The sequence below is a fragment of the Salmo salar genome, chromosome ssa15 (assembly GCF_905237065.1).
Source record: "Salmo salar chromosome ssa15, Ssal_v3.1, whole genome shotgun sequence".
Classification (NCBI taxonomy): domain Eukaryota; kingdom Metazoa; phylum Chordata; class Actinopteri; order Salmoniformes; family Salmonidae; genus Salmo; species Salmo salar.
In genome coordinates this window covers 109,388,661-109,414,156 of record NC_059456.1, presented here as the reverse complement: position 1 = coordinate 109,414,156, position 25,496 = coordinate 109,388,661, and the positions used below count along the sequence as shown (strand labels likewise).

At 44.7% G+C, this 25,496-nt stretch overlaps 1 protein-coding gene across 1 annotated transcript in view; it reads right to left on the bottom strand.

Moving 5' to 3' along the window:
• Positions 1–25,496, bottom strand: part of flna (filamin A, alpha (actin binding protein 280)) — a 227,559-nt gene that overhangs the window by 179,130 nt on the left and 22,933 nt on the right. The window contains exons 2-3 of the mRNA XM_045696120.1: positions 10,916–11,167; positions 2,481–2,578 (exon numbers count right to left, since the gene is read on the bottom strand). Coding sequence (XP_045552076.1) covers positions 2,481–2,578; positions 10,916–11,167 — 350 coding nt within the window. The remainder of the gene's footprint in view (positions 1–2,480; positions 2,579–10,915; positions 11,168–25,496) is intronic.

The following is a 25,496-nucleotide window of genomic DNA, read 5'->3' as shown; positions in this document are numbered from 1 at the left end:
GCTCTAGTTTCTACCTTCTTAACAACACTATCAACAAGGCAGGTCCTACAGGCTCTAGTTTCTACCTTCTTAACAACACTATCAACGAGGCAGGTCCTACAGGCCCTAGTTTCTACTCACTCGATAGAGTGACCACATATAAGTACCTGAGAATCAAAAACTGAATGATGTTTTTCTTTTCACAGCTACCTATGAACAGGCCCAGATCAAACGTAGACAGGCAGAGGAGACTTCTGATCTGCAGACGGACTCCGACATGGATGAAGAAGCGTCAGGACGTGATAGGGGTACAGCACTACTGGACTGATTTCTGAATAGTGTCCAGGATTTGGAGGTCATGGAGTGGTAGGTGTTATGAAAGGGATGTTTACAAAAAAAACATATTCTAGTATTGTATCCACTGTCACCAAGATAGAGCACTTTCAGTACATCTAGCAGAGGCTGTTATCCAGAGCGACTTACAGAAGCAATTAGGGTTACGTGCCTTCCTTCTTCAAGGCGACAGATTTTTCACCTAGTTAGCTTGGGGATTCGAACCAGCAATATTTCGGGTTTCAAATGCAAATTATATGCAAATGACCAAAATGATCATCATCAATTACGTCATCATCATCATCATCATCACACTTCTGTTCCTCAGTCCTGGACCTGAGAACCCAAAGGGTTTCTGATCCAACACACACACACTTGATTCAACACATCATCAAGCCTTCTAACTAAATAAGGTATGTGAGTGCTAGGGCAAAAAACCCAACATGTACACCCCTTTGGGACCAGGATTGGGGAGCACTGCTGACATGCACATGTTTGGGATCGTATACAGGGTGAGGAAAACAACGTGGATATCCGTAATTTGATTGAACTCTCTCTTTAAATCAGAGTTCCTGCATTACATTTGATCTGAGCATGTGCTATAAATAAACATGTATTTATTTCATAAAGACAACTGAATTTGTCATCTCTTAAGAGAAATTGCTTCGGCAGCAGCATCTGGGGCCTGCAGTGAGACTGAGAACAAACCCAGGTTGGTCCCAGGTGGCTAGCCCAATTGAGAATCCCACTGAGAATCCCATTCACAGCCTAATGTTTGTCCATATAGGTCTCACTACACAGCCATCCTTTACCCAGATGTAACCCATTTGGGTTAACCGCCAGGACAACATATGAAGCCCAACATTAACCCACATAAAGCCCAAAACAGAAACCACATCTGGGGCCAACATGGATACTGAGGGCAAAACGATGTACCTGTTGGGTTTCCCTCATGGGGACTGTGGAAAAGCCCTTTCATTAATAACCCATATGGGTCCCACATGGAGATGTTGGCTGGGCTGTTGGAGTCATGCAAAGTCACGCAGTCGTGGGTGAACAGGGAGAACAGGAGGGGACTAAGCGCAAACCCCTGGGGGGCCCCTATGTTGAGGGTCAGCGTTGCAGAGGTGTTGTTGCCTACCCTCACTGACTGGGGGCGTCCCGTCAGGAAGTCCAGGATCCAGTTGCGGAGAGAGGTGCTTGGTACGGCACTATGGTGTTGAACGCTGAGCTGTAGTCAATGAACAGTATTCTCAAATAGGTGTTCCTTTTGTCCAGGTGGGTGAGGGCAGTGTGGAGTGCAATAGAGATTGCGTCATCTGTGGATCTGTGTGAATTGGAGTGGGTCAAGGGTTACTCTTACCTTACCGTATACTCTACAAAAAAAATAATTGTCGACCAAGAGTGGTCTGTTCTTTCGACCAATCGATTGGTAGACATGTTAAAACGTCTATTTTTCATATACAGTGTTTTAATCAACTGCAGGACAGTCAAGACACATCCTAGGTGTTTTAATCAACTGCAGGACAGTCAAGACACATCCTAGGTGTTTTAATCAACTGCAGGACAGTCAAGACACATCCTAGGTGTTTTAATCAACTGCAGGACAGTCAAGACACATCCTAGGTGTTTTAATCAACTACAGTATACCAACCATACCAACCTTACACACAAACACTCATTCTACCAACCCTGTCAAGATGCCAACTTTACACACAGACACGCTGCACACGTAATTAGCCAAACGCCACAGAGGACAGTGATTACAGTAATGCCACTATCTGTAATAGGGTACCTGAGGGGGTCGTTAGCCTGACTATATAGAGAACAGTTTAATGGTTAGCATAACTAGCGTACCTGAGGGATACCCATCTAGTTGTTAGCCAGTTAGCCTGACTATATAGAGAACGGTTTAATGGTTAGCATAACTAGCTCCCCTGGGGGATACCCATCTAGTTGTTAGCCAGTTAGCCTGACTATATAGAGAACAGTTTAATGGTTAGCATAGCTAGCGTACCTGAGGGATACCCATCTAGTTGTTAGCCAGTTAGCCTGACTATATAGAGAACAGTTTAATGGTTAGCATAGCTAGCGTACCTGAGGGATACCCATCTAGTCGTTAGCCAGTTATCCTGACTCCATAGAGAAGAGTGTGATGGCTAGTGTACCTGAGGGATGCCCAGCCAGTTAACAGCCTGTTTCATGGCTTCCCGGGCGTTGTCCACTGGTTTACTTTGGTCCCACTGGTTCCAGTCTGGACACAGGCCTACAACACAACACACACACACACACACACACACACACACACACACACACACACACACACACACACACACACACACACACACACATACCGTACCAGTCAAAAGTTTGGACACATCTACTCATCCCAGAGTTTTCCTGTAGTTTTACTATTTTCTCTACATTGTAGAATAATAGTGAAGACATCAAAACTATGAAATAACACATATCTTAAACAAATCAAAATATATTTTATATTTGAGATTCTTCAAAGTAGCCACCCTTTGCCTTGATGACAGCTTTGCACACTCTTGGCATTATCTCAACCAGCTTCACCTGGAATGTTTTTCCAACAGTCTTGAAGGAGTTCCCACATATGCTGAGAACTTCATGGCTGCTTTTCCTTCACTTTGCGGTCTGACTCATTGAGGTCAGGTGATTGTGGATGCCAGGTGGAGACCAGGTCATCTGATAAAGCACTCAATCACTCTCCTTCTTGGTCAAAAAGCCCTTACACTGCCTGGAGGTATGTTGGCTCATTGTCCTGTTGAAAAGCAAATGATAGTGGGACTAAGCGCAAACCAGATGGGATGGCATATCCCATCTGATGGCATATCCCATCTGCAGAATACTATGGTAGCCATGCTGGTTAAGTGCGCTTTGAATTCTAAATAAATCACTGACAGTGTCACCAGCAAAGCACCCCCACACCTCCTCCTCCATGCTTCACGGTGGGAACCACACATGCTAAGATCATCCGTTCACCTACTCTGCGTCTCACAAAGACATGGAGGTTGGAACCAGAAATCTCAAATTTGGACTCATCAGACCAAAGGACAGATTTCCACCGGTCTAATGTCCATTGCTTGTGTTTCTTGGCCCAAGCAAGTCTCTTCTTCTTATTGGTGTCCTTTACTAGTGGTTTCTTTGCAGCAATTCAACCATGAAGGCCTGATTCACACAGTCTCCTCTGAACAGTTGATGTTGAGATGTGTCTGTTACTTGAACTCTGAAGCATTTATTTGGGCTGCAATTTCTGAGGCTGGTAACTCTAATGAACTTATCCTCTGCAGCAGAGGTAACTCTGGGTCTTCCTTTCCTGTGGCGGTCCTCATGAGAGCCAGTTTCATCATAGCGCTTGATGGTTTTCTCGACTGCACTTGAAGAAACTTTCAAAGTTTTTGAAATTTTCCAGATTGACTGACCTTCATCTCTTAAAGTGATGATGGACTGTCATTTCCCTTTGCTTATTTGAGCTCTTCTTGCCATAATATGGACTTGGTCTTTTACCAAATATGAAGCTGGCTGAGAGAATGCCAAGAGTGTGCAAAGCTGTCATCAAGGCAAAGGGTGGCTACTTAGAAGAATCTCAAATCTAAAATATATTTGATTTGTATAACACTTTATTGGTTACTACATGATTTTCATTTTTGTTATTAAACAACTAATTGTCTGATGTCGGTTCAATTACTTGAATTCCATTTAGTACAGTTTTTGTAAACCCAACATGCTGTTTCTCTAGAGAGAAATCAAATTATTAATGGGAGAAATCTAATGGGAGAAATCTGAGAAAATAATAACTATGTGGGGGTCTGTCACGATTGTTGTAGAGAGAGGGGACCAAAGTGCAGCGTGTGTGTAGTTCCACATTTTATTTACTCTGTGAAACTCATGCAATACATCAAAATAACTGAATAGACAAAAACAGAAAACCGTGACGCAGAGGAGAACAAACACTACTCAAAAATAATCACCCACAAAACCCAGGAAGAAAAACCCCTACTTAAATATAATCTCCAATTAGAGACAACGAGGACCAGCTGCCTCCAATTGGAGATCATCCCAAACAAGCCAACATAGAAATACAAAAACTAGAACCTAAGAACATAGAAATAGAAAACATAGAAAAACACAAAACACCCCGTCACGCCCTGACCTACTCTACCATAGAAAATAACATCTTACTATGGTCAGGACGTCCCCCTGAAATTAATAGTATTTTTAAAACCATTTTCCTCTAATTCTACGTAATTTCTCAAAAGGGAATCCATGTTTACTTGACAGAATATCAACTTTTTTCTTAGGTTTTTGCTACAATAAATCAATTGAAAGAGTAGGCTAGACTAGTTTTTCTGACTAAATTACTAATCTACCGCCTTCCCTCAAAGTCCCACCCATAGTGATTGATTGACAAGTCTGAAACCTTATCAACTCTGTCTCATAAACATCCTGCCCCCTCCCCTGACAATCCCTCCTACAGTGATTGATTGACAGGCTAAACTGTTAAAGGGATAATTCACCCAAATTACACATTGGTTTCCTTACCCTAATTGTCCACAGCAGCAGAGCCAATAAAATACATAATTTGAAGAACAAACATCAATGTGGCAATTCATGTCTTGCAGTAAAACTGTAAATATGACTTTAATCAAGAATACCAATTTAATGTGATGAACAAAATATAAACGCAACATGCTACAATTTCTAAGATTTTACTGAGTTACAGTTCATAAAAGGAAATCAGTCAATTTAAATTAATTAATAGGCCTTAATCTATGTATTTCACATGACTGAGAATACAGATACGCATCTGTTTGTCAGAAATACACCACATGACCAAAAGTATGTGGTCACCTACTCGTCGAACATCTCATTCCAAAATCATGGCCATTAATATAGAGTTGGTCCCCCTTTGCTGCTATAACAGCCTCCACTCTTCTGGGAAGGCTTACCACTAGATGTTGGAACATTGCTGCGGGGAACATTGCTTCCATTCAGCGACAAGAACATTAATGAGGTCGGGCACTAATGTTAGGCGATTAGGCCTGGCTCGCAGTCAGCGTTCCAATTCATACCAAAGGTGTTCGATGGGGTTGAGGTCAGGGCTCTGTGCAGGCCAGTCAAGTTCTTTCACACTGATCTAGACAAACCATTTCTGTCTGGACCTCGCTTTGAGCACAGGGGGCATTGTCATGCGGAAACAGGAAAGGGCCTTCCCCAAACTGTTGCCACAAAGTTGGAAGGACAGAATCGTCTAGAATGCAATTGTATGCTATAGTGTTAAGATTTCCCTTCATTGGAACTAAGGGGCCCAAACAATGAAAAAACAGCCCCTAACCATTATTCCTCCTCCACCGAACTTTACAGTTGGCACTATGCATTCGGGCAGGTAGTGTTCTGCTGACATCTGCATTGGGACAAACCCAGATTCGTCCGTCAGACTGCCAGATGGTGAAGCGTGATTCATCACTCCAGAGATCGCCTTCCCACTGCTCCAGAGTCCAACGGCGGCGAGGTTTGCACCACTCCAGCAGACGCTTGGCATTGAGCATGGTGATCTTAGACTTGTGTGCGGCTGCTCGGCAATGGAAACCCATTTCATGAAGCTCCTGATGAACAGTTCTAGTATTGACGTTGCTTCCAGAAGCAGTTTGGAACTTGGTAGTGGAGTGTTGCAACCAAGGACAGACGATTGTTACGCACTTCAGTACTCGGTGGTCCCGTTCTGTGAGCTTGTGTGGCCTACCACTTCACGGCTGAGCCGTTGTTGATCCTAGACGTTTCCACTTCACAATAGCAGCACTTACAGTTGACTAGGGGCAGCTCTAGCAGGGCAGAAATTTGACGAATTGACTTGTTGGAAAGGTGGCATCCTATGACGGTCAATGCTGAAAGTCACTGAGCTCTTCAGTAAGGCCATTCTACTGTCAGTGTTTGTCTATGGAGATTACATGGCTGTGTGCTTGATTCTATACACCTGTCCGCAACGGGTGTGGCTGAAATATCCAAATCGGCTCATTTTAAAAAAAAGGGTAGGGTCGTGGATCAGAAAACTAAGTCATTTTCTGGTTTGACCACCATTTGCCTGTAAAGCAACACATCTCCTTCGCATAGAGTTGATCAGGCTGTTGATTGTGGCCTGTGGAATGTTGTCCCACTCCTCTTCAATGGCTGTGCGAAGTTGCTGGATATTGGCGGGAACTGGAACACTCTGTCTTACACGTCGATCCAGAGTATCCCAAACATCCTCAATTGGTGACATGACTGGTGAGTATGCAGGGCCATAGAAGATCTGGGATATTTTCAGGTTCCAGGAATTGTGTACAGATCCTTGCGATATGGGGCTGTGCGTTATCATGCTGAAACATGAGATTCTGGCAAATGAATGGCACGACAATGGGCCGCCGGATCTCGCCACGGTATATCTCTGTGCATTCACATTGCCATCGTTAAAATCCAATTGTGTTGGTTGTCCGTAGCTTATGCCTCCCCCATACCATAACCCCACCGCCACCATGGGACACTCTGTTCAAAATATTGACATCAGAAAACCACTTGTCCACACAACGCCATACACGTGGTCTGCGGTTGTGAGGCCGGTTGGACATACTGCCAAATTCTCTTTAATAACGTTGGAGGCGGCTTATGGTAGAGAAATGAACATTAATTTCTCTGGCAACAGCTCTGGTGGACATTCCTGCAGTCAGCATGACAATCCCTCAAAGATTGAGACATTTGTGGCATTGTGTTGTTCGACAAAACTGCACATTTTAGAGTGGCCTTTTATTGTCCCCAGCACGAGGTGCACCTGTGTAATGATCAGGCTGTTTAAATCAACTTATTGATATGCCACACCTGTCAGGTGGATGGATTATCTTGGCAAAGGAGAAATGCTCACTAACAGGGATATAAACACATTTGTGCACAACAATTGGAGAGAAATAAGCTGTTTAACAGTCTGATAGCTTTGAGATAGAAGTTGTTTTTCAGTCTCTCGGTCCCTGTACTGACCTCGCCTTCTGGATGATAGCGGGGTGAACACTCAGTGTCAGAATGGGTAATTAACAAAAAGCTGTTCTTAAATACATCTAAAATCAAAAGCATTGTATTTGGTTCAAAGTATTCTCTCAGACCTAAACCTCAACTGGAGTTATACATGAAGGGTGTGACCATTGGCCAAGTTGAAGAAGCTGAACTCCTAGGAGTAACATTGGATGGTCAGTTATCATGGTCAAGTTGTATTGACAAAGTTGTTGTGAAGATGGGGAGCGGTACACCACGTCACCAAATGTGTGTGGACACCTGCTTCAAATTAGTGGATTCGGCTATTTCAGCCACACCCTATGCTGACAGGTGTATAAAATCGAGCACCCGGCCATAGACAAACATTGGCAGTAGAATGGCCTTAATGAAGTGCTCAGTGACTTTCAACGTGGCACCATCATAGGATGCCACCTTTCCAACAAGACCCCAGGTAGAGTAGCTGCTGCATGTTCAGTATCTAATGGGACCCCAGGAAGAGTAGCTGCTGCATGTTCAGTAGTTAATGAACCCCAGGAAGAGTAGCTGCTGCATGTTCAGTAGTTAATGAACCCCAGGAAGAGTAGCTGCTGCATGTTCAGTAGTTAATGAACCCCAGGAAGAGTAGCTGCTGCATGTTCAGTAGTTAATGGACCCCAGGAAGAGTAGCTGCTGCATGTTCAGTAGTTAATAGACCCCAGGAAGAGTAGCTGATGCATGTTCAGTAGTTAATGGACCCCACGAAGAGTAGCTGCTGCATGTTCAGTAGTTAATGGACCCCAGGAAGAGTAGCTGCTGCATGTTCAGTAGTTAATGGACCCCAGGAAGAGTAGCTGCTGCATGTTCAGTAGTTAATGAACCCCAGGAAGAGTAGCTGCTGCATGTTCAGTAGTTAATGGACCCCAGGAAGAGTAGCTGCTGCATGTTCAGTAGTTAATGAACCCCAGGAAGAGTAGCTGCTGCATGTTCAGTAGTTAATGGACCCCAGGAAGAGTAGCTGCTGTATGTTCAGTAGTTAATGAACCCCAGGAAGAGTAGCTGCTGCATGTTCAGTAGTTAATGGACCCCAGGAAGAGTAGCTGCTGCATGGACTGACCACCTGCTCTGATTCTCCGTAGCCCACATGCACTCCCACGTGTATTAGTTCTTATTGTTGTTGCATTGTCCAGAAGGAAGCTGCGAGAAAGCATTTGGTTGGACGGTGTATACCATGTGAATCCCATTCACACGACTAATAAAACTTGATGGTTATGACCATAATTGGTGATTATGATGAATTAATAGCCCTAATTAATGATCACGTAGCCAGTTGTGTTCTGTATATTACAGCATGACCATTTACCAACTGACCCCCTCCCCATCTCAGCATCACCATTTACCAACTGACCCCCCTGTCCTCTCCATCTCAGAGTGACCATTTACCAACTGACCCCCCTCTCCTCTCCATCTCAGCATCACCATTTACCAACTGACCCCCCTCTCCTCTCCATCTCAGCATCACCATTTACCAACTGACCCCCTGTCCTCTCCATCTCAGCATCACCATTTACCAACTGACCCTCCTCTCCTCTCCATCTCAGCATCACCATTTACCAACTGACCCTCCCCTCCTCTCCTCTCCATCTCAGCATCACCATTTACCAACTGACCCTCCTCTCCTCTCCATCTCAGCATCACCATTTACCAACTGACCCCCCTCTCCTCTCCATCTCAGCATCACCATTTACCAACTGACCCTCCTCTCCTCTCCATCTCAGCATCACCATTTACCAACTGACCCTCCCCTCCTCTCCTCTCCATCTCAGCATCACCATTTACCAACTGACCCTCCCCTCCTCTCCTCTCCATCTCAGCATCACCATTTACCAACTGACCCTCCCCTCCTCTCCTCTCCATCTCAGCATCACCATTTACCAACTGACCCCCCCTCTTCTCTCCATCTCTCTCCCTTCCCCTCTCTTCCCAGATAGAGTTATATGTAACATCCACACTATTAAACAGACTTCCCTCCCTCTTTCTTTTCCCCCTCCCCCACAAACCCTGAAATCACCCCCCCCTCCCCCCACAAACCCTGAAATCACCCCCCTCCCCCTCCCCACACAAACCCTGAAATCACACCCCCTCCCTCCACAAACCATGAAATCACCCCCCCTCCCCACACAAACCCTGAAATCACCCCCCTCCCCCCCAAAAAGCCCTGAAATCACACCCCCTCCCCCCACAAACCCTGAAATCACCCCCCTCCCCACACAAACCCTGAAATCTCCCCCCTCCCCCAAAAAGCCCTGAAATCACACCCCCTCCCCCACAAACCCTGAAAACACCCCCCCTCCCTCCCCACACAAACCCTGAAATCACCGCCCCTCCCCCAAAAACCCCTGAAATCACCGCCCCTCCCCACACAAACCCTGAAATCACCCCCCTCCCCCCTCCCCCACAAACCTTGAAATCACCCCCCCCCTCCCCACACAAACCCTGAAATCACCCCCCTCCCCACAAACCCTGAAATCACCCCCCTCCCCACACACACCCTGAAATCACCCCCCCTCCCCACAAACCCTGAAATCACCCCCCCCTCCCCACACAAACCCTGAAATCACCCCCCCTCCCCACAAACCCTGAAATCACCCCCCCTCCCCACACAAACCCTGAAATCACCCCCCCTCCCCACACAAACCCTGAAATCACCCCCCCCTCCCCATACAAACCCCTGAAATCACCCCCCCTCCCCACACAAACCCTGAAATCACCCCCCCTCCCCACACAAACCCTGAAATCACCCCCCCTCCCCACACAAACCCTGAAATCACCCCCCTCCCCATACAAACCCTGAAATCACCCCCCCTCCCCACACAAACCCTGAAATCACCCCCCTCCCCTCCCCCACAAACCCTGAAATGACCCCCCCACACACAAACCCTGAAATCACCCCCCCTCCCCCCACAAACCCTGAAATCACCCCCCCTCCCCCCTCCCCACACAAACCCTGAAATCACCCCCCCACACACACACACACCCTGAAATCACTTACACCCCCCAAAAACCCTACAATGCTCGGCCACTCTCTGACCTGACCCTTAACCCCTAACCTCTAACCCCTGACCCCTAACCTCTAATCCCTGACCTCTAACCTCTAACCCCTAACCTCTAACCCCTGACCCCTAACCTCTAACCACTGACCCCTAACCTCTAACCCCTGACCCCTAACCTCTAACCCCTGACCCCTAACCTCTAACCCCTGACCCCTAACCTCTAACCCCTGACCCCTAACCTCTAACCCCTGACCCCTAACCTCTAATCCCTGACCCCTAACCTCTAACCCCTGACCCCTAACCTCTAAACCCTTACCCCTAACCTCTAACCCCTGACCCCTAACCCCTAAACCCTAAACTCTAACCCCTGACCCCTAACCTCTAATCCCTTATCCCTAACCTCTAACCCCTGACCCCTAACCTCTAATCCCTTATCCCTAACCTCTAACCCCTGACCCCTAACCTCTAATCCCTGACCCCTAACCTCTAATCCCTGAGCCCTAACCTCTAACCCCTGACCCCTAACCTACCCGGAGCACAGCTGTTGACCAGTGCCCCCAGCGCCCTGCCGCTCTGCCAGTCTCTGCTGAAGTTGTGGATGGAGATCTCTGGGAGCTTGTTCTGGATCCATCCCAGAAGCCTCTGTTTCGGGGTCTTGTGCTGGCCGTCTCCCCCCATCTCCTCCTCGTCCCACATGGGCATGGAGATGGAGTAGTGGAGGATCAGAGTCCACACCATGCCCAGGATCAGCTTCAGGTTACCATCTACTATGGCCTTGGAGTCTGGAGGAGGAGACAGTAATATATAGGATCAGCTTCAGGTTACCATCTACTATGGCCTTGGAGTCTGGAGGAGACAGTAATATATAGGATCAGCTTCAGGTTACCATCTACTATGGCCTTGGAGTCTGGAGGAGACAGTAATATATAGGATCAGCTTCAGGTTATCATCCACTATGGCCTTGGAGTCTGGAGGAGACACAGTAATATATAGGATCAGCTTCAGGTTACCATCTACTATGGCCTTGGAGTCTGGAGGAGAGACAGTAATATATAGGATCAGCTTCAGGTTACCATCTACTATGGCCTTGGAGTCTGGAGGAGACAGTAATATATAGGATTAGCTTCAGGTTACCATCTACTATGGCCTTGGAGTCTGGAGGAGAGACAGTAATATATAGGATCAGCTTCAGGTTACCATCTACTATGGCCTTGGAGTCTGGAGGAGAGACAGTAATATATAGGATCAGCTTCAGGTTACCATCTACTATGGCCTTGGAGTCTGGAGGAGAGACAGTAATATATAGGATCAGCTTCAGGTTACCATCTACTATGGCCTTGGAGTCTGGAGGAGAGACAGTAATATATAGGATTAGCTTCAGGTTACCATCTACTATGGCCTTGGAGTCTTGAGGAGACAGTAATATATAGGATCAGCTTCAGGTTATCATCCACTATGGCCTTGGAGTCTGGAGGAGACACAGTAATATATAGGATCAGCTTCAGGTTACCATCTACTATGGCCTTGGAGTCTGGAGGAGAGACAGTAATATATAGGATCAGCTTCAGGTTACCATCTACTATGGCCTTGGAGTCTGGAGGAGAGACAGTGATATATAGGATCAGCTTCAGGTTACCATCTACTATGGCCTTGGAGTCTGGAGGAGACAGTAATATATAGGATCAGCTTCAGGTTACCATCTACTATGGCCTTGGAGTCTGGAGGAGAGACAGTAATATATAGGATCAGCTTCAGGTTACCATCTACTATGGCCTTGGAGTCTGGAGGAGAGACAGTAATATATAGGATCAGCTTCAGGTTACCATCTACTATGGCCTTGGAGTCTGGAGGAGACAGTAATATATAGGATCAGCTTCAGGTTACCATCTACTATGGCCTTGGAGTCTGGAGGAGAGACAGTAATATATAGGATCAGCTTCAGGTTACCATCTACTATGGCCTTGGAGTCTGGAGGAGAGACAGTAATATATAGGATCAGCTTCAGGTTACCATCTACTATGGCCTTGGAGTCTGGAGGAGACAGTAATATATAGGATCAGCTTCAGGTTACCATCTACTATGGCCTTGGAGTCTGGAGGAGACAGTAATATATAGGATCAGCTTCAGGTTACCATCTACTATGGCCTTGGAGTCTGGAGGAGACAGTAATATATAGGATCAGCTTCAGGTTACCATCTACTATGGCCTTGGAGTCTGGAGGAGACAGTAATATATAGGATCAGCTTCAGGTTACCATCTACTATGGCCTTGGAGTCTGGAGGAGAGACAGTGATATATAGGATCAGCTTCAGGTTACCATCTACTATGGCCTTGGAGTCTGGAGGAGAGACAGTAATATATAGGATCAGCTTCAGGTTACCATCTACTATGGCCTTGGAGTCTGGAGGAGACAGTAATATATAGGATCAGCTTCAGGTTACCATCTACTATGGCCTTGGAGTCTGGAGGAGAGACAGTAATATATAGGATCAGCTTCAGGTTACCATCTACTATGGCCTTGGAGTCTGGAGGAGAGACAGTAATATATAGGATCAGCTTCAGGTTACCATCTACTATGGCCTTGGAGTCTTGAGGAGAGACAGTAATATATAGGATCAGCTTCAGGTTACCATCTACTATGGCCTTGGAGTCTGGAGGAGACAGTAATATATAGGATCAGCTTCAGGTTACCATCTACTATGGCCTTGGAGTCTGGAGGAGAGACAGTAATATATAGGATCAGCTTCAGGTTACCATCTACTATGGCCTTGGAGTCTGGAGGAGACAGTAATATATAGGATCAGCTTCAGGTTACCATCTACTATGGCCTTGGAGTCTGGAGGAGACAGTAATATATAGGATCAGCTTCAGGTTACCATCTACTATGGCCTTGGAGTCTGGAGGAGAGACAGTAATATATAGGATCAGCTTCAGGTTACCATCTACTATGGCCTTGGAGTCTGGAGGAGACAGTAATATATAGGATCAGCTTCAGGTTACCATCTACTATGGCCTTGGAGTCTGGAGGAGACAGTAATATATAGGATCAGCTTCAGGTTATCATCCACTATGGCCTTGGAGTCTGGAGGAGACACAGTAATATATAGGATCAGCTTCAGGTTACCATCTACTATGGCCTTGGAGTCTGGAGGAGACAGTAATATATAGGATCAGCTTCAGGTTACCATCTACTATGGCCTTGGAGTCTGGAGGAGAGACAGTAATGTATAGGATCAGCTTCAGGTTACCATCTACTATGGCCTTGGAGTCTGGAGGAGAGACAGTAATATATAGGATCAGCTTCAGGTTACCATCTACTATGGCCTTGGAGTCTGGAGGAGAGACAGTAATATATAGGATCAGCTTCAGGTTACCATCTACTATGGCCTTGGAGTCTGGAGGAGACAGTAATGTATAGGATCAGCTTCAGGTTACCATCTACTATGGCCTTGGAGTCTGGAGGAGACAGTAATATATAGGATCAGCTTCAGGTTATCATCCACTATGGCCTTGGAGTCTGGAGGAGACACAGTAATATATAGGATCAGCTTCAGGTTACCATCTACTATGGCCTTGGAGTCTGGAGGAGAGACAGTAATATATAGGATCAGCTTCAGGTTACCATCTACTATGGCCTTGGAGTCTGGAGGAGACAGTAATATATAGGATCAGCTTCAGGTTACCATCTACTATGGCCTTGGAGTCTGGAGGAGACAGTAATATATAGGATCAGCTTCAGGTTACCATCTACTATGGCCTTGGAGTCTGGAGGAGAGACAGTGATATATAGGATCAGCTTCAGGTTACCATCTACTATGGCCTTGGAGTCTGGAGGAGAGACAGTGATATATAGGATCAGCTTCAGGTTACCATCTACTATGGCCTTGGAGTCTGGAGGAGAGACAGTAATATATAGGATCAGCTTCAGGTTACCATCTACTATGGCCTTGGAGTCTGGAGGAGACAGTAATATATAGGATCAGCTTCAGGTTACCATCTACTATGGCCTTGGAGTCTGGAGGAGACAGTAATATATAGGATCAGCTTCAGGTTACCATCTACTATGGCCTTAGAGTCTGGAGGAGAGACAGTAATATATAGGATCAGCTTCAGGTTACCATCTACTATGGCCTTGGAGACTGGAGGAGAGACAGTAATATATAGGATCAGCTTCAGGTTACCATCTACTATGGCCTTGGAGTCTGGAGGAGACAGTAATATATAGGATCAGCTTCAGGTTACCATCTACTATGGCCTTGGAGTCTGGAGGAGACAGTAATATATAGGATCAGCTTCAGGTTACCATCTACTATGGCCTTGGAGTCTGGAGGAGAGACAGTAATATATAGGATCAGCTTCAGGTTACCATCTACTATGGCCTTGGAGTCTGGAGGAGAGACAGTAATATATAGGATCAGCTTCAGGTTACCATCTACTATGGCCTTGGAGTCTGGAGGAGAGACAGTAATATATAGGATCAGCTTCAGGTTACCATCTACTATGGCCTTGGAGTCTGGAGGAGACAGTAATATATAGGATCAGCTTCAGGTTACCATCTACTATGGCCTTGGAGTCTGGAGGAGAGACAGTAATATATAGGATCAGCTTCAGGTTACCATCTACTATGGCCTTGGAGTCTGGAGGAGACAGCAATATATAGGATCAGCTTCAGGTTACCATCTACTATGGCCTTGGAGTCTGGAGGAGACAGTAATATATAGGATCAGCTTCAGGTTATCATCCACTATGGCCTTGGAGTCTGGAGGAGACACAGTAATATATAGGATCAGCTTCAGGTTACCATCTACTATGGCTTTGGAGTCTGGAGGAGACAGTAATATATAGGATCAGCTTCAGGTTACCATCTACTATGGCCTTGGAGTCTGGAGGAGAGACAGTAATGTATAGGATCAGCTTCAGGTTACCATCTACTATGGCCTTGGAGTCTGGAGGAGACAGTAATGTATAGGATCAGCTTCAGGTTACCATCTACTATGGCCTTGGAGTCTGGAGGAGACAGTAATATATAGGATCAGCTTCAGGTTATCATCCACTATGGCCTTGGAGTCTGGAGGAGACACAGTAATATATAGGATCAGCTTCAGGTTACCATCTACTATGGCCTTGGAGTCTGGAGGAGAGACAGTAATATATAGGATCAGCTTCAGGTTACCATCTACTATGGCCTTGGAGTCTGGAGGAGACAGTAATATATAGGATCAGCTTCAGGTTACCATCTACTATGGCCTTGGAGTCTGGAGGAGACAGTAATATATAGGATCAGCTTCAGGTTACCATCTACTATGGCCTTGGAGTCTGGAGGAGAGACAGTGATATATAGGATCAGCTTCAGGTTACCATCTACTATGGCCTTGGAGTCTGGAGGAGAGACAGTGATATATAGGATCAGCTTCAGGTTACCATCTACTATGGCCTTGGAGTCTGGAGGAGAGACAGTAATATATAGGATCAGCTTCAGGTTACCATCTACTATGGCCTTGGAGTCTGGAGGAGACAGTAATATATAGGATCAGCTTCAGGTTACCATCTACTATGGCCTTGGAGTCTGGAGGAGACAGTAATATATAGGATCAGCTTCAGGTTACCATCTACTATGGCCTTAGAGTCTGGAGGAGAGACAGTAATATATAGGATCAGCTTCAGGTTACCATCTACTATGGCCTTGGAGACTGGAGGAGAGACAGTAATATATAGGATCAGCTTCAGGTTACCATCTACTATGGCCTTGGAGTCTGGAGGAGACAGTAATATATAGGATCAGCTTCAGGTTACCATCTACTATGGCCTTGGAGTCTGGAGGAGACAGTAATATATAGGATCAGCTTCAGGTTACCATCTACTATGGCCTTGGAGTCTGGAGGAGAGACAGTAATATATAGGATCAGCTTCAGGTTACCATCTACTATGGCCTTGGAGTCTGGAGGAGAGACAGTAATATATAGGATCAGCTTCAGGTTACCATCTACTATGGCCTTGGAGTCTGGAGGAGAGACAGTAATATATAGGATCAGCTTCAGGTTACCATCTACTATGGCCTTGGAGTCTGGAGGAGACAGTAATATATAGGATCAGCTTCAGGTTACCATCTACTATGGCCTTGGAGTCTGGAGGAGAGACAGTAATATATAGGATCAGCTTCAGGTTACCATCTACTATGGCCTTGGAGTCTGGAGGAGACAGTAATATATAGGATCAGCTTCAGGTTACCATCTACTATGGCCTTGGAGTCTGGAGGAGACAGTAATATATAGGATCAGCTTCAGGTTATCATCCACTATGGCCTTGGAGTCTGGAGGAGACACAGTAATATATAGGATCAGCTTCAGGTTACCATCTACTATGGCCTTGGAGTCTGGAGGAGACAGTAATATATAGGATCAGCTTCAGGTTACCATCTACTATGGCCTTGGAGTCTGGAGGAGAGACAGTAATGTATAGGATCAGCTTCAGGTTACCATCTACTATGGCCTTGGAGTCTGGAGGAGACAGTAATATATAGGATCAGCTTCAGGTTACCATCTACTATGGCCTTGGAGTCTGGAGGAGAGACAGTAATATATAGGATCAGCTTCAGGTTACCATCTACTATGGCCTTGGAGTCTGGAGGAGACAGTAATATATAGGATCAGCTTCAGGTTACCATCTACTATGGCCTTGGAGTCTGGAGGAGACAGTAATATATAGGATCAGCTTCAGGTTATCATCCACTATGGCCTTGGAGTCTGGAGGAGACACAGTAATATATAGGATCAGCTTCAGGTTACCAGCTACTATGGCCTTGGAGTCTGGAGGAGAGACAGTAATATATAGGATCAGCTTCAGGTTACCATCTACTATGGCCTTGGAGTCTGGAGGAGACAGTAATATATAGGATCAGCTTCAGGTTACCATCTACTATGGCCTTGGAGTCTGGAGGAGACAGTAATATATAGGATCAGCTTCAGGTTACCATCTACTATGGCCTTGGAGTCTGGAGGAGAGACAGTGATATATAGGATCAGCTTCAGGTTACCATCTACTATGGCCTTGGAGTCTGGAAGTAGAGACAGTGATATATAGGATCAGCTTCAGGTTACCATCTACTATGGCCTTGGAGTCTGGAGGAGACAGTAATATATAGGATCAGCTTCAGGTTACCATCTACTATGGCCTTGGAGTCTGGAGGAGACAGTAATATATAGGATCAGCTTCAGGTTACCATCTACTATGGCCTTGGAGTCTGGAGGAGAGACAGTAATATATAGGATCAGCTTCAGGTTACCATCTACTATGGCCTTGGAGTCTGGAGGAGAGACAGTAATATATAGGATCAGCTTCAGGTTACCATCTACTATGGCCTTGGAGTCTGGAGGAGAGACAGTAATATATAGGATCAGCTTCAGGTTACCATCTACTATGGCCTTGGAGTCTGGAGGAGACAGTAATATATAGGATCAGCTTCAGGTTACCATCTACTATGGCCTTGGAGTCTGGAGGAGAGACAGTAATATATAGGATCAGCTTCAGGTTACCATCTACTATGGCCTTGGAGTCTGGAGGAGACAGCAATATATAGGATCAGCTTCAGGTTACCATCTACTATGGCCTTGGAGTCTGGAGGAGACAGTAATATATAGGATCAGCTTCAGGTTATCATCCACTATGGCCTTGGAGTCTGGAGGAGACACAGTAATATATAGGATCAGCTTCAGGTTACCATCTACTATGGCCTTGGAGTCTGGAGGAGACAGTAATATATAGGATCAGCTTCAGGTTACCATCTACTATGGCCTTGGAGTCTGGAGGAGAGACAGTAATGTATAGGATCAGCTTCAGGTTACCATCTACTATGGCCTTGGAGTCTGGAGGAGACAGTAATGTATAGGATCAGCTTCAGGTTACCATCTACTATGGCCTTGGAGTCTGGAGGAGACACAGTAATATATAGGATCAGCTTCAGGTTACCATCTACTATGGCCTTGGAGTCTGGAGGAGAGACAGTAATATATAGGATCAGCTTCAGGTTACCATCTACTATGGCCTTGGAGTCTGGAGGAGACAGTAATATATAGGATCAGCTTCAGGTTACCATCTACTATGGCCTTGGAGTCTGGAGGAGACAGTAATATATAGGATCAGCTTCAGGTTACCATCTACTATGGCCTTGGAGTCTGGAGGAGAGACAGTGATATATAGGATCAGCTTCAGGTTACCATCTACTATGGCCTTGGAGTCTGGAGGAGAGACAGTGATATATAGGATCAGCTTCAGGTTACCATCTACTATGGCCTTGGAGTCTGGAGGAGAGACAGTAATATATAGGATCAGCTTCAGGTTACCATCTACTATGGCCTTGGAGTCTGGAGGAGACAGTAATATATAGGATCAGCTTCAGGTTACCATCTACTATGGCCTTGGAGTCTGGAGGAGACAGTAATATATAGGATCAGCTTCAGGTTACCATCTACTATGGCCTTAGAGTCTGGAGGAGAGACAGTAATATATAGGATCAGCTTCAGGTTACCATCTACTATGGCCTTGGAGACTGGAGGAGAGACAGTAATATATAGGATCAGCTTCAGGTTACCATCTACTATGGCCTTGGAGTCTGGAGGAGACAGTAATATATAGGATCAGCTTCAGGTTACCATCTACTATGGCCTTGGAGTCTGGAGGAGACAGTAATATATAGGATCAGCTTCAGGTTACCATCTACTATGGCCTTGGAGTCTGGAGGAGAGACAGTAATATATAGGATCAGCTTCAGGTTACCATCTACTATGGCCTTGGAGTCTGGAGGAGAGACAGTAATATATAGGATCAGCTTCAGGTTACCATCTACTATGGCCTTGGAGTCTGGAGGAGAGACAGTAATATATAGGATCAGCTTCAGGTTACCATCTACTATGGCCTTGGAGTCTGGAGGAGACAGTAATATATAGGATCAGCTTCAGGTTACCATCTACTATGGCCTTGGAGTCTGGAGGAGACAGTAATATATAGGATCAGCTTCAGGTTATCATCCACTATGGCCTTGGAGTCTGGAGGAGACACAGTAATATATAGGATCAGCTTCAGGTTACCATCTACTATGGCCTTGGAGTCTGGAGGAGACAGTAATATATAGGATCAGCTTCAGGTTACCATCTACAATGGCCTTGGAGTCTGGAGGAGAGACAGTAATGTATAGGATCAGCTTCAGGTTACCATCTACTATGGCCTTGGAGTCTGGAGGAGACAGTAATATATAGGATCAGCTTCAGGTTACCATCTACTATGGCCTTGGAGTCTGGAGGAGAGACAGTAATATATAGGATCAGCTTCAGGTTACCATCTACTATGGCCTTGGAGTCTGGAGGAGACAGTAATATATAGGATCAGCTTCAGGTTACCATCTACTATGGCCTTGGAGTCTGGAGGAGACAGTAATATATAGGATCAGCTTCAGGTTATCATCCACTATGGCCTTGGAGTCTGGAGGAGACACAGTAATATATAGGATCAGCTTCAGGTTACCAGCTACTATGGCCTTGGAGTCTGGAGGAGAGACAGTAATATATAGGATCAGCTTCAGGTTACCATCTACTATGGCCTTGGAGTCTGGAGGAGACAGTAATATATAGGATCAGCTTCAGGTTACCATCTACTATGGCCTTGGAGTCTGGAGGAGACAGTAATATATAGGATCAGCTTCAGGTTACCATCTACTATGGCCTTGGAGTCTGGAGGAGAGACAGTGATATATAGGATCAGCTTCAGGTTACCATCTACTATGGCCTTGGAGTCTGGAAGTAGAGACAGTGATATATAGGATCAGCTTCAGGTTACCATCTACTATGGCCTTGGAGTCTGGAGGAGAGACAGTAATATATAGGATCAGCTTCAGGTTACCATCTACTATGGCCTTGGAGTCTGGAGGAGACAGTAATATATAGGATCAGCTTCAGGTTACCATCTACTATGGCCTTGGAGTCTGGAGGAGACAGTAATATATAGGATCAGCTTCAGGTTACCATCTACTATGGCCTTAGAGTCTGGAGGAGAGACAGTAATATATAGGATCAGCTTCAGGTTACCATCTACTATGGCCTTGGAGACTGGAGGAGAGACAGTAATATATAGGATCAGCTTCAGGTTACCATCTACTATGGCCTTGGAGTCTGGAGGAGAGACAGTAATATATAGGATCAGCTTCAGGTTACCATCTACTATGGCCTTGGAGACTGGAGGAGAGACAGTAATATATAGGATCAGCTTCAGGTTACCATCTACTATGGCCTTGGAGTCTGGAGGAGACAGTAATATATAGGATCAGCTTCAGGTTACCATCTACTATGGCCTTGGAGTCTGGAGGAGACAGTAATATATAGGATCAGCTTCAGGTTACCATCTACTATGGCCTTGGAGTCTGGAGGAGACAGTAATATATAGGATCAGCTTCAGGTTACCATCTACTATGGCCTTGGAGTCTGGAGGAGAGACAGTAATATATAGGATCAGCTTCAGGTTACCATCTACTATGGCCTTGGAGACTGGAGGAGAGACAGTAATATATAGGATCAGCTTCAGGTTACCATCTACTATGGCCTTGGAGTCTGGAGGAGAGACAGTAATATATAGGATCAGCTTCAGGTTACCATCTACTATGGCCTTGGAGTCTGGAGGAGAGACAGTAATATATAGGATCAGCTTCAGGTTACCATCTACTATGGCCTTGGAGTCTGGAGGAGAGACAGTAATATATAGGATCAGCTTCAGGTTACCATCTACTATGGCCTTGGAGTCTGGAGGAGAGACAGTAATATATAGGATCAGCTTCAGGTTACCATCTACTATGGCCTTGGAGTCTGGAGGAGAGACAGTAATATATAGGATCAGCTTCAGGTTACCATCTACTATGGCCTTGGAGTCTGGAGGAGAGACAGTAATATATAGGATCAGCTTCAGGTTACCATCTACTATGGCCTTGGAGTCTGGAGGAGAGACAGTAATATATAGGATCAGCTTCAGGTTACCATCTACTATGGCCTTGGAGTCTGGAGGAGAGACAGTAATATATAGGATCAGCTTCAGGTTACCATCTACTATGGCCTTGGAGTCTGGAGGAGAGACAGTAATATATAGGATCAGCTTCAGGTTACCATCTACTATGGCCTTGGAGTCTGGAGGAGAGACAGTAATATATAGGATCAGCTTCAGGTTACCATCTACTATGGCCTTGGAGTCTGGAGGAGAGACAGTAATATATAGGATCAGCTTCAGGTTACCATCTACTATGGCCTTGGAGTCTGGAGGAGAGACAGTAATATATAGGATCAGCTTCAGGTTACCATCTACTATGGCCTTGGAGTCTGGAGGAGAGACAGTAATATATAGGATCAGCTTCAGGTTACCATCTACTATGGCCTTAGAGTCTGGAGTCTATATGTTAAAACATGCCCCTGCTCCTCAGACTGGTGCTTGCTGGAGGGGTGCTGCAGAATCCAGCCACCAAACATCAGTGGAATCCTCCAGCCCAGAAGTCAGCTATTCCCAGTAGATGTCAATGTTTCTGACCGGATCCTTATATGGACACATTTCCAACACTGTGACATCTACCATATCATGCCACCTGGGGCCATACTTTCGCGTAGACCATAGTTAAAACTGAGCAGAGAGTTATATCTGGAATCTGGCAACACATTCCGTCTCAGTCAGTTAAAACCCATCCACGTTATTGGACGTGATCCAACACTTTTTCACTGAAGCACGATTACCAGAAATCCTCAGGTACGTTCAGAAACTCTACTGTAGAAATGAACTCACAGTCACAAAACACTTCATTCTTGCTGCTTTCACCAATGGTGGATTTACAGTCATGGTGTTGAGAAGGAAAGTGCAGTCATCACCTTAAAAATCAAGATCACGAATTCATCTGGTTAGGAGCTGGCCTATGACTTCCTTAAGCCTTCTCCAAAACCACAATGGGTGAGAGGGGGTGAGAGGTGGGTGAGAGGTGGGTGAGAGGTGGGTGAGAGAGGGGTGAGAGGTGGGTGAGAGGTGGGTGAGAGGGGGGTAAGAGGTGGGTGAGAGGGGGGTGAGAGGGGGGTAAGAGGTGGGTGAGATGAAGATGTGAACTGCTAGGACCTAATAATGTCTCAGCCTTCTCCACACTGCTGTTTCCCCACCTCTACAGTGTTATTATAACTGTTTCCCCACCTCTACAGTGTTATTATAACTGTTCTCTCACCTCTACAGTGTTATTATAACTGTTTCCCCACCTCTACAGTGTTATTATAACTGTTCTCTCACCTCTACAGTGTTATTATAACTGTTCTCTCACCTCTACAGTGTTATTATAACTGTTTCCCCACCTCTACAGTGTTATTATAACTGTTTCCCCACCTCTACAGTGTTATTATAACTGTTCCCTCACCTCTACAGTGTTATTATAACTGTTTCCCCACCTCTACAGTGTTATTATAACTGTTCTCACCTCTACAGTGTTATTATAACTGTTCTCTCACCTCTACAGTGTTATTATAACTGTTTCCCCACCTCTACAGTGTTATTATAACTGTTTCCCCACCTCTACAGTGTTATTATAACTGTTCCCTCACCTCTACAGTGTTATTATAGCTGTTCTATCACCTCTACAGTGTTATTATAACTGTTTCCCCACCTCTACAGTGTTATTATAACTGTTCTCTCACCTCTACAGTGTTATTATAACTGTTCCCTCACCTCTACAGTGTTATTATAACTGTTTCCCCACCTCTACAGTGTTATTATAACTGTTCTCTCACCTCTACAGTGTTATTATAACTGTTCTCTCACCTCTACAGTGTTATTATAACTGTTCTCTCACCTCTACAGTGTTATTATAACTGTTCTCTCACCTCTACAGTGTTATTATAACTGTTTCCCCACCTCTACAGTGTTATTATAACTGTTCCCTCACCTCTACAGTGTTATTATAACTGTTCTCTCACCTCTACAGTGTTATTATAACTGTTCTCACCTCTACAGTGTTATTATAACTGTTTCCCCACCTCTACAGTGTTATTATAACTGTTCTCTCACCTCTACAGTGTTATTATAACTGTTTCCCCACCTCTACAGTGTTATTATAACTGTTTCCCCACCTCTACAGTGTTATTATAACTGTTCTCTCACCTCTACAGTGTTATTATAACTGTTCTCTCACCTCTACAGTGTTATTATAACTGTTTCCCCCACCTCTACAGTGTTATTATAACTGTTCTATCACCTCTACAGTGTTATTATAACTGTTCTCACCTCTACAGTGTTATTATAACTGTTCTATCACCTCTACAGTGTTATTATAACTGTTTCCCCACCTCTACAGTGTTATTATAACTGTTTCCCCCACCTCTACAGTGTTATTATAACTGTTCCCTCACCTCTACAGTGTTATTATAACTGTTCTCTCACCTCTACAGTGTTATTATAACTGTTTCCCCACCTCTACAGTGTTATTATAACTGTTTCCCCACCTCTACAGTGTTATTATAACTGTTCTCTCACCTCTACAGTGTTATTATAACTGTTCCCTCACCTCTACAGTGTTATTATAACTGTTTCCCCCACCTCTACAGTGTTATTATAACTGTTCTCACCTCTACAGTGTTATTATAACTGTTTCCCCACCTCTACAGTGTTATTATAACTGTTCCCTCACCTCTACAGTGTTATTATAACTGTTCTCTCACCTCTACAGTGTTATTATAACTGTTCTCTCACCTCTACAGTGTTATTATAACTGTTTCCCCCACCTCTACAGTGTTATTATAACTGTTCTCTCACCTCTACAGTGTTATTATAACTGTTTCCCCACCTCTACAGTGTTATTATAACTGTTCTCACCTCTACAGTGTTATTATAACTGTTTCCCCACCTCTACAGTGTTATTATAACTGTTTCCCCACCTCTATAGTGTTATTATAACTGTTCTCTCACCTCTACAGTGTTATTATAACTGTTCTCTCACCTCTACAGTGTTATTATAACTGTTCTCTCACCTCTACAGTGTTATTATAACTGTTCTCTCACCTCTACAGTGTTATTATAACTGTTTCCCCACCTCTACAGTGTTATTATAACTGTTCTCACCTCTACAGTGTTATTATAACTGTTCTCTCACCTCTACAGTGTTATTATAACTGTTTCCCCCACCTCTACAGTGTTATTATAACTGTTCTCTCACCTCTACAGTGTTATTATAACTGTTCTCTCACCTCTACAGTGTTATTATAACTGTTCTCTCACCTCTACAGTGTTATTATAACTGTTTCCCCACCTCTACAGTGTTATTATAACTGTTCTCTCACCTCTACAGTGTTATTATAACTGTTCTCTCACCTCTACAGTGTTATTATAACTGTTCTCTCACCTCTACAGTGTTATTATAACTGTTCTCTCACCTCTACAGTGTTATTATAACTGTTCTATTACCTCTACAGTGTTATTATAACTGTTCTCTCACCTCTACAGTGTTATTATAACTGTTCTATCACCTCTACAGTGTTATTATAACTGTTCTCTCACCTCTACAGTGTTATTATAGCTGTTCTCTCACCTCTACAGTGTTATTATAACTGTTCTCTCACCTCTACAGTGTTATTATAACTGTTTCCCCACCTCTACAGTGTTATTATAACTGTTCCCTCACCTCTACAGTGTTATTATAACTGTTCTATCACCTCTACAGTGTTATTATAACTGTTCTCTCACCTCTACAGTGTTATTATAACTGTTCTCCCCACCTCTACAGTGTTATTATAACTGTTTCCCCCACCTCTACAGTGTTATTATAACTGTTTCCCCACCTCTACAGTGTTATTATAACTGTTCTCACCTCTACAGTGTTATTATAACTGTTTCCCCACCTCTACAGTGTTATTATAACTGTTTCCCCACCTCTACAGTGTTATTATAACTGTTCTCCCCACCTCTACAGTGTTATTATAACTGTTCTATTACCTCTACAGTGTTATTATAACTGTTTCCCCCACCTCTACAGTGTTATTATAACTGTTCTCACCTCTACAGTGTTATTATAACTGTTCTCACCTCTACAGTGTTATTATAACTGTTCTCTCACCTCTACAG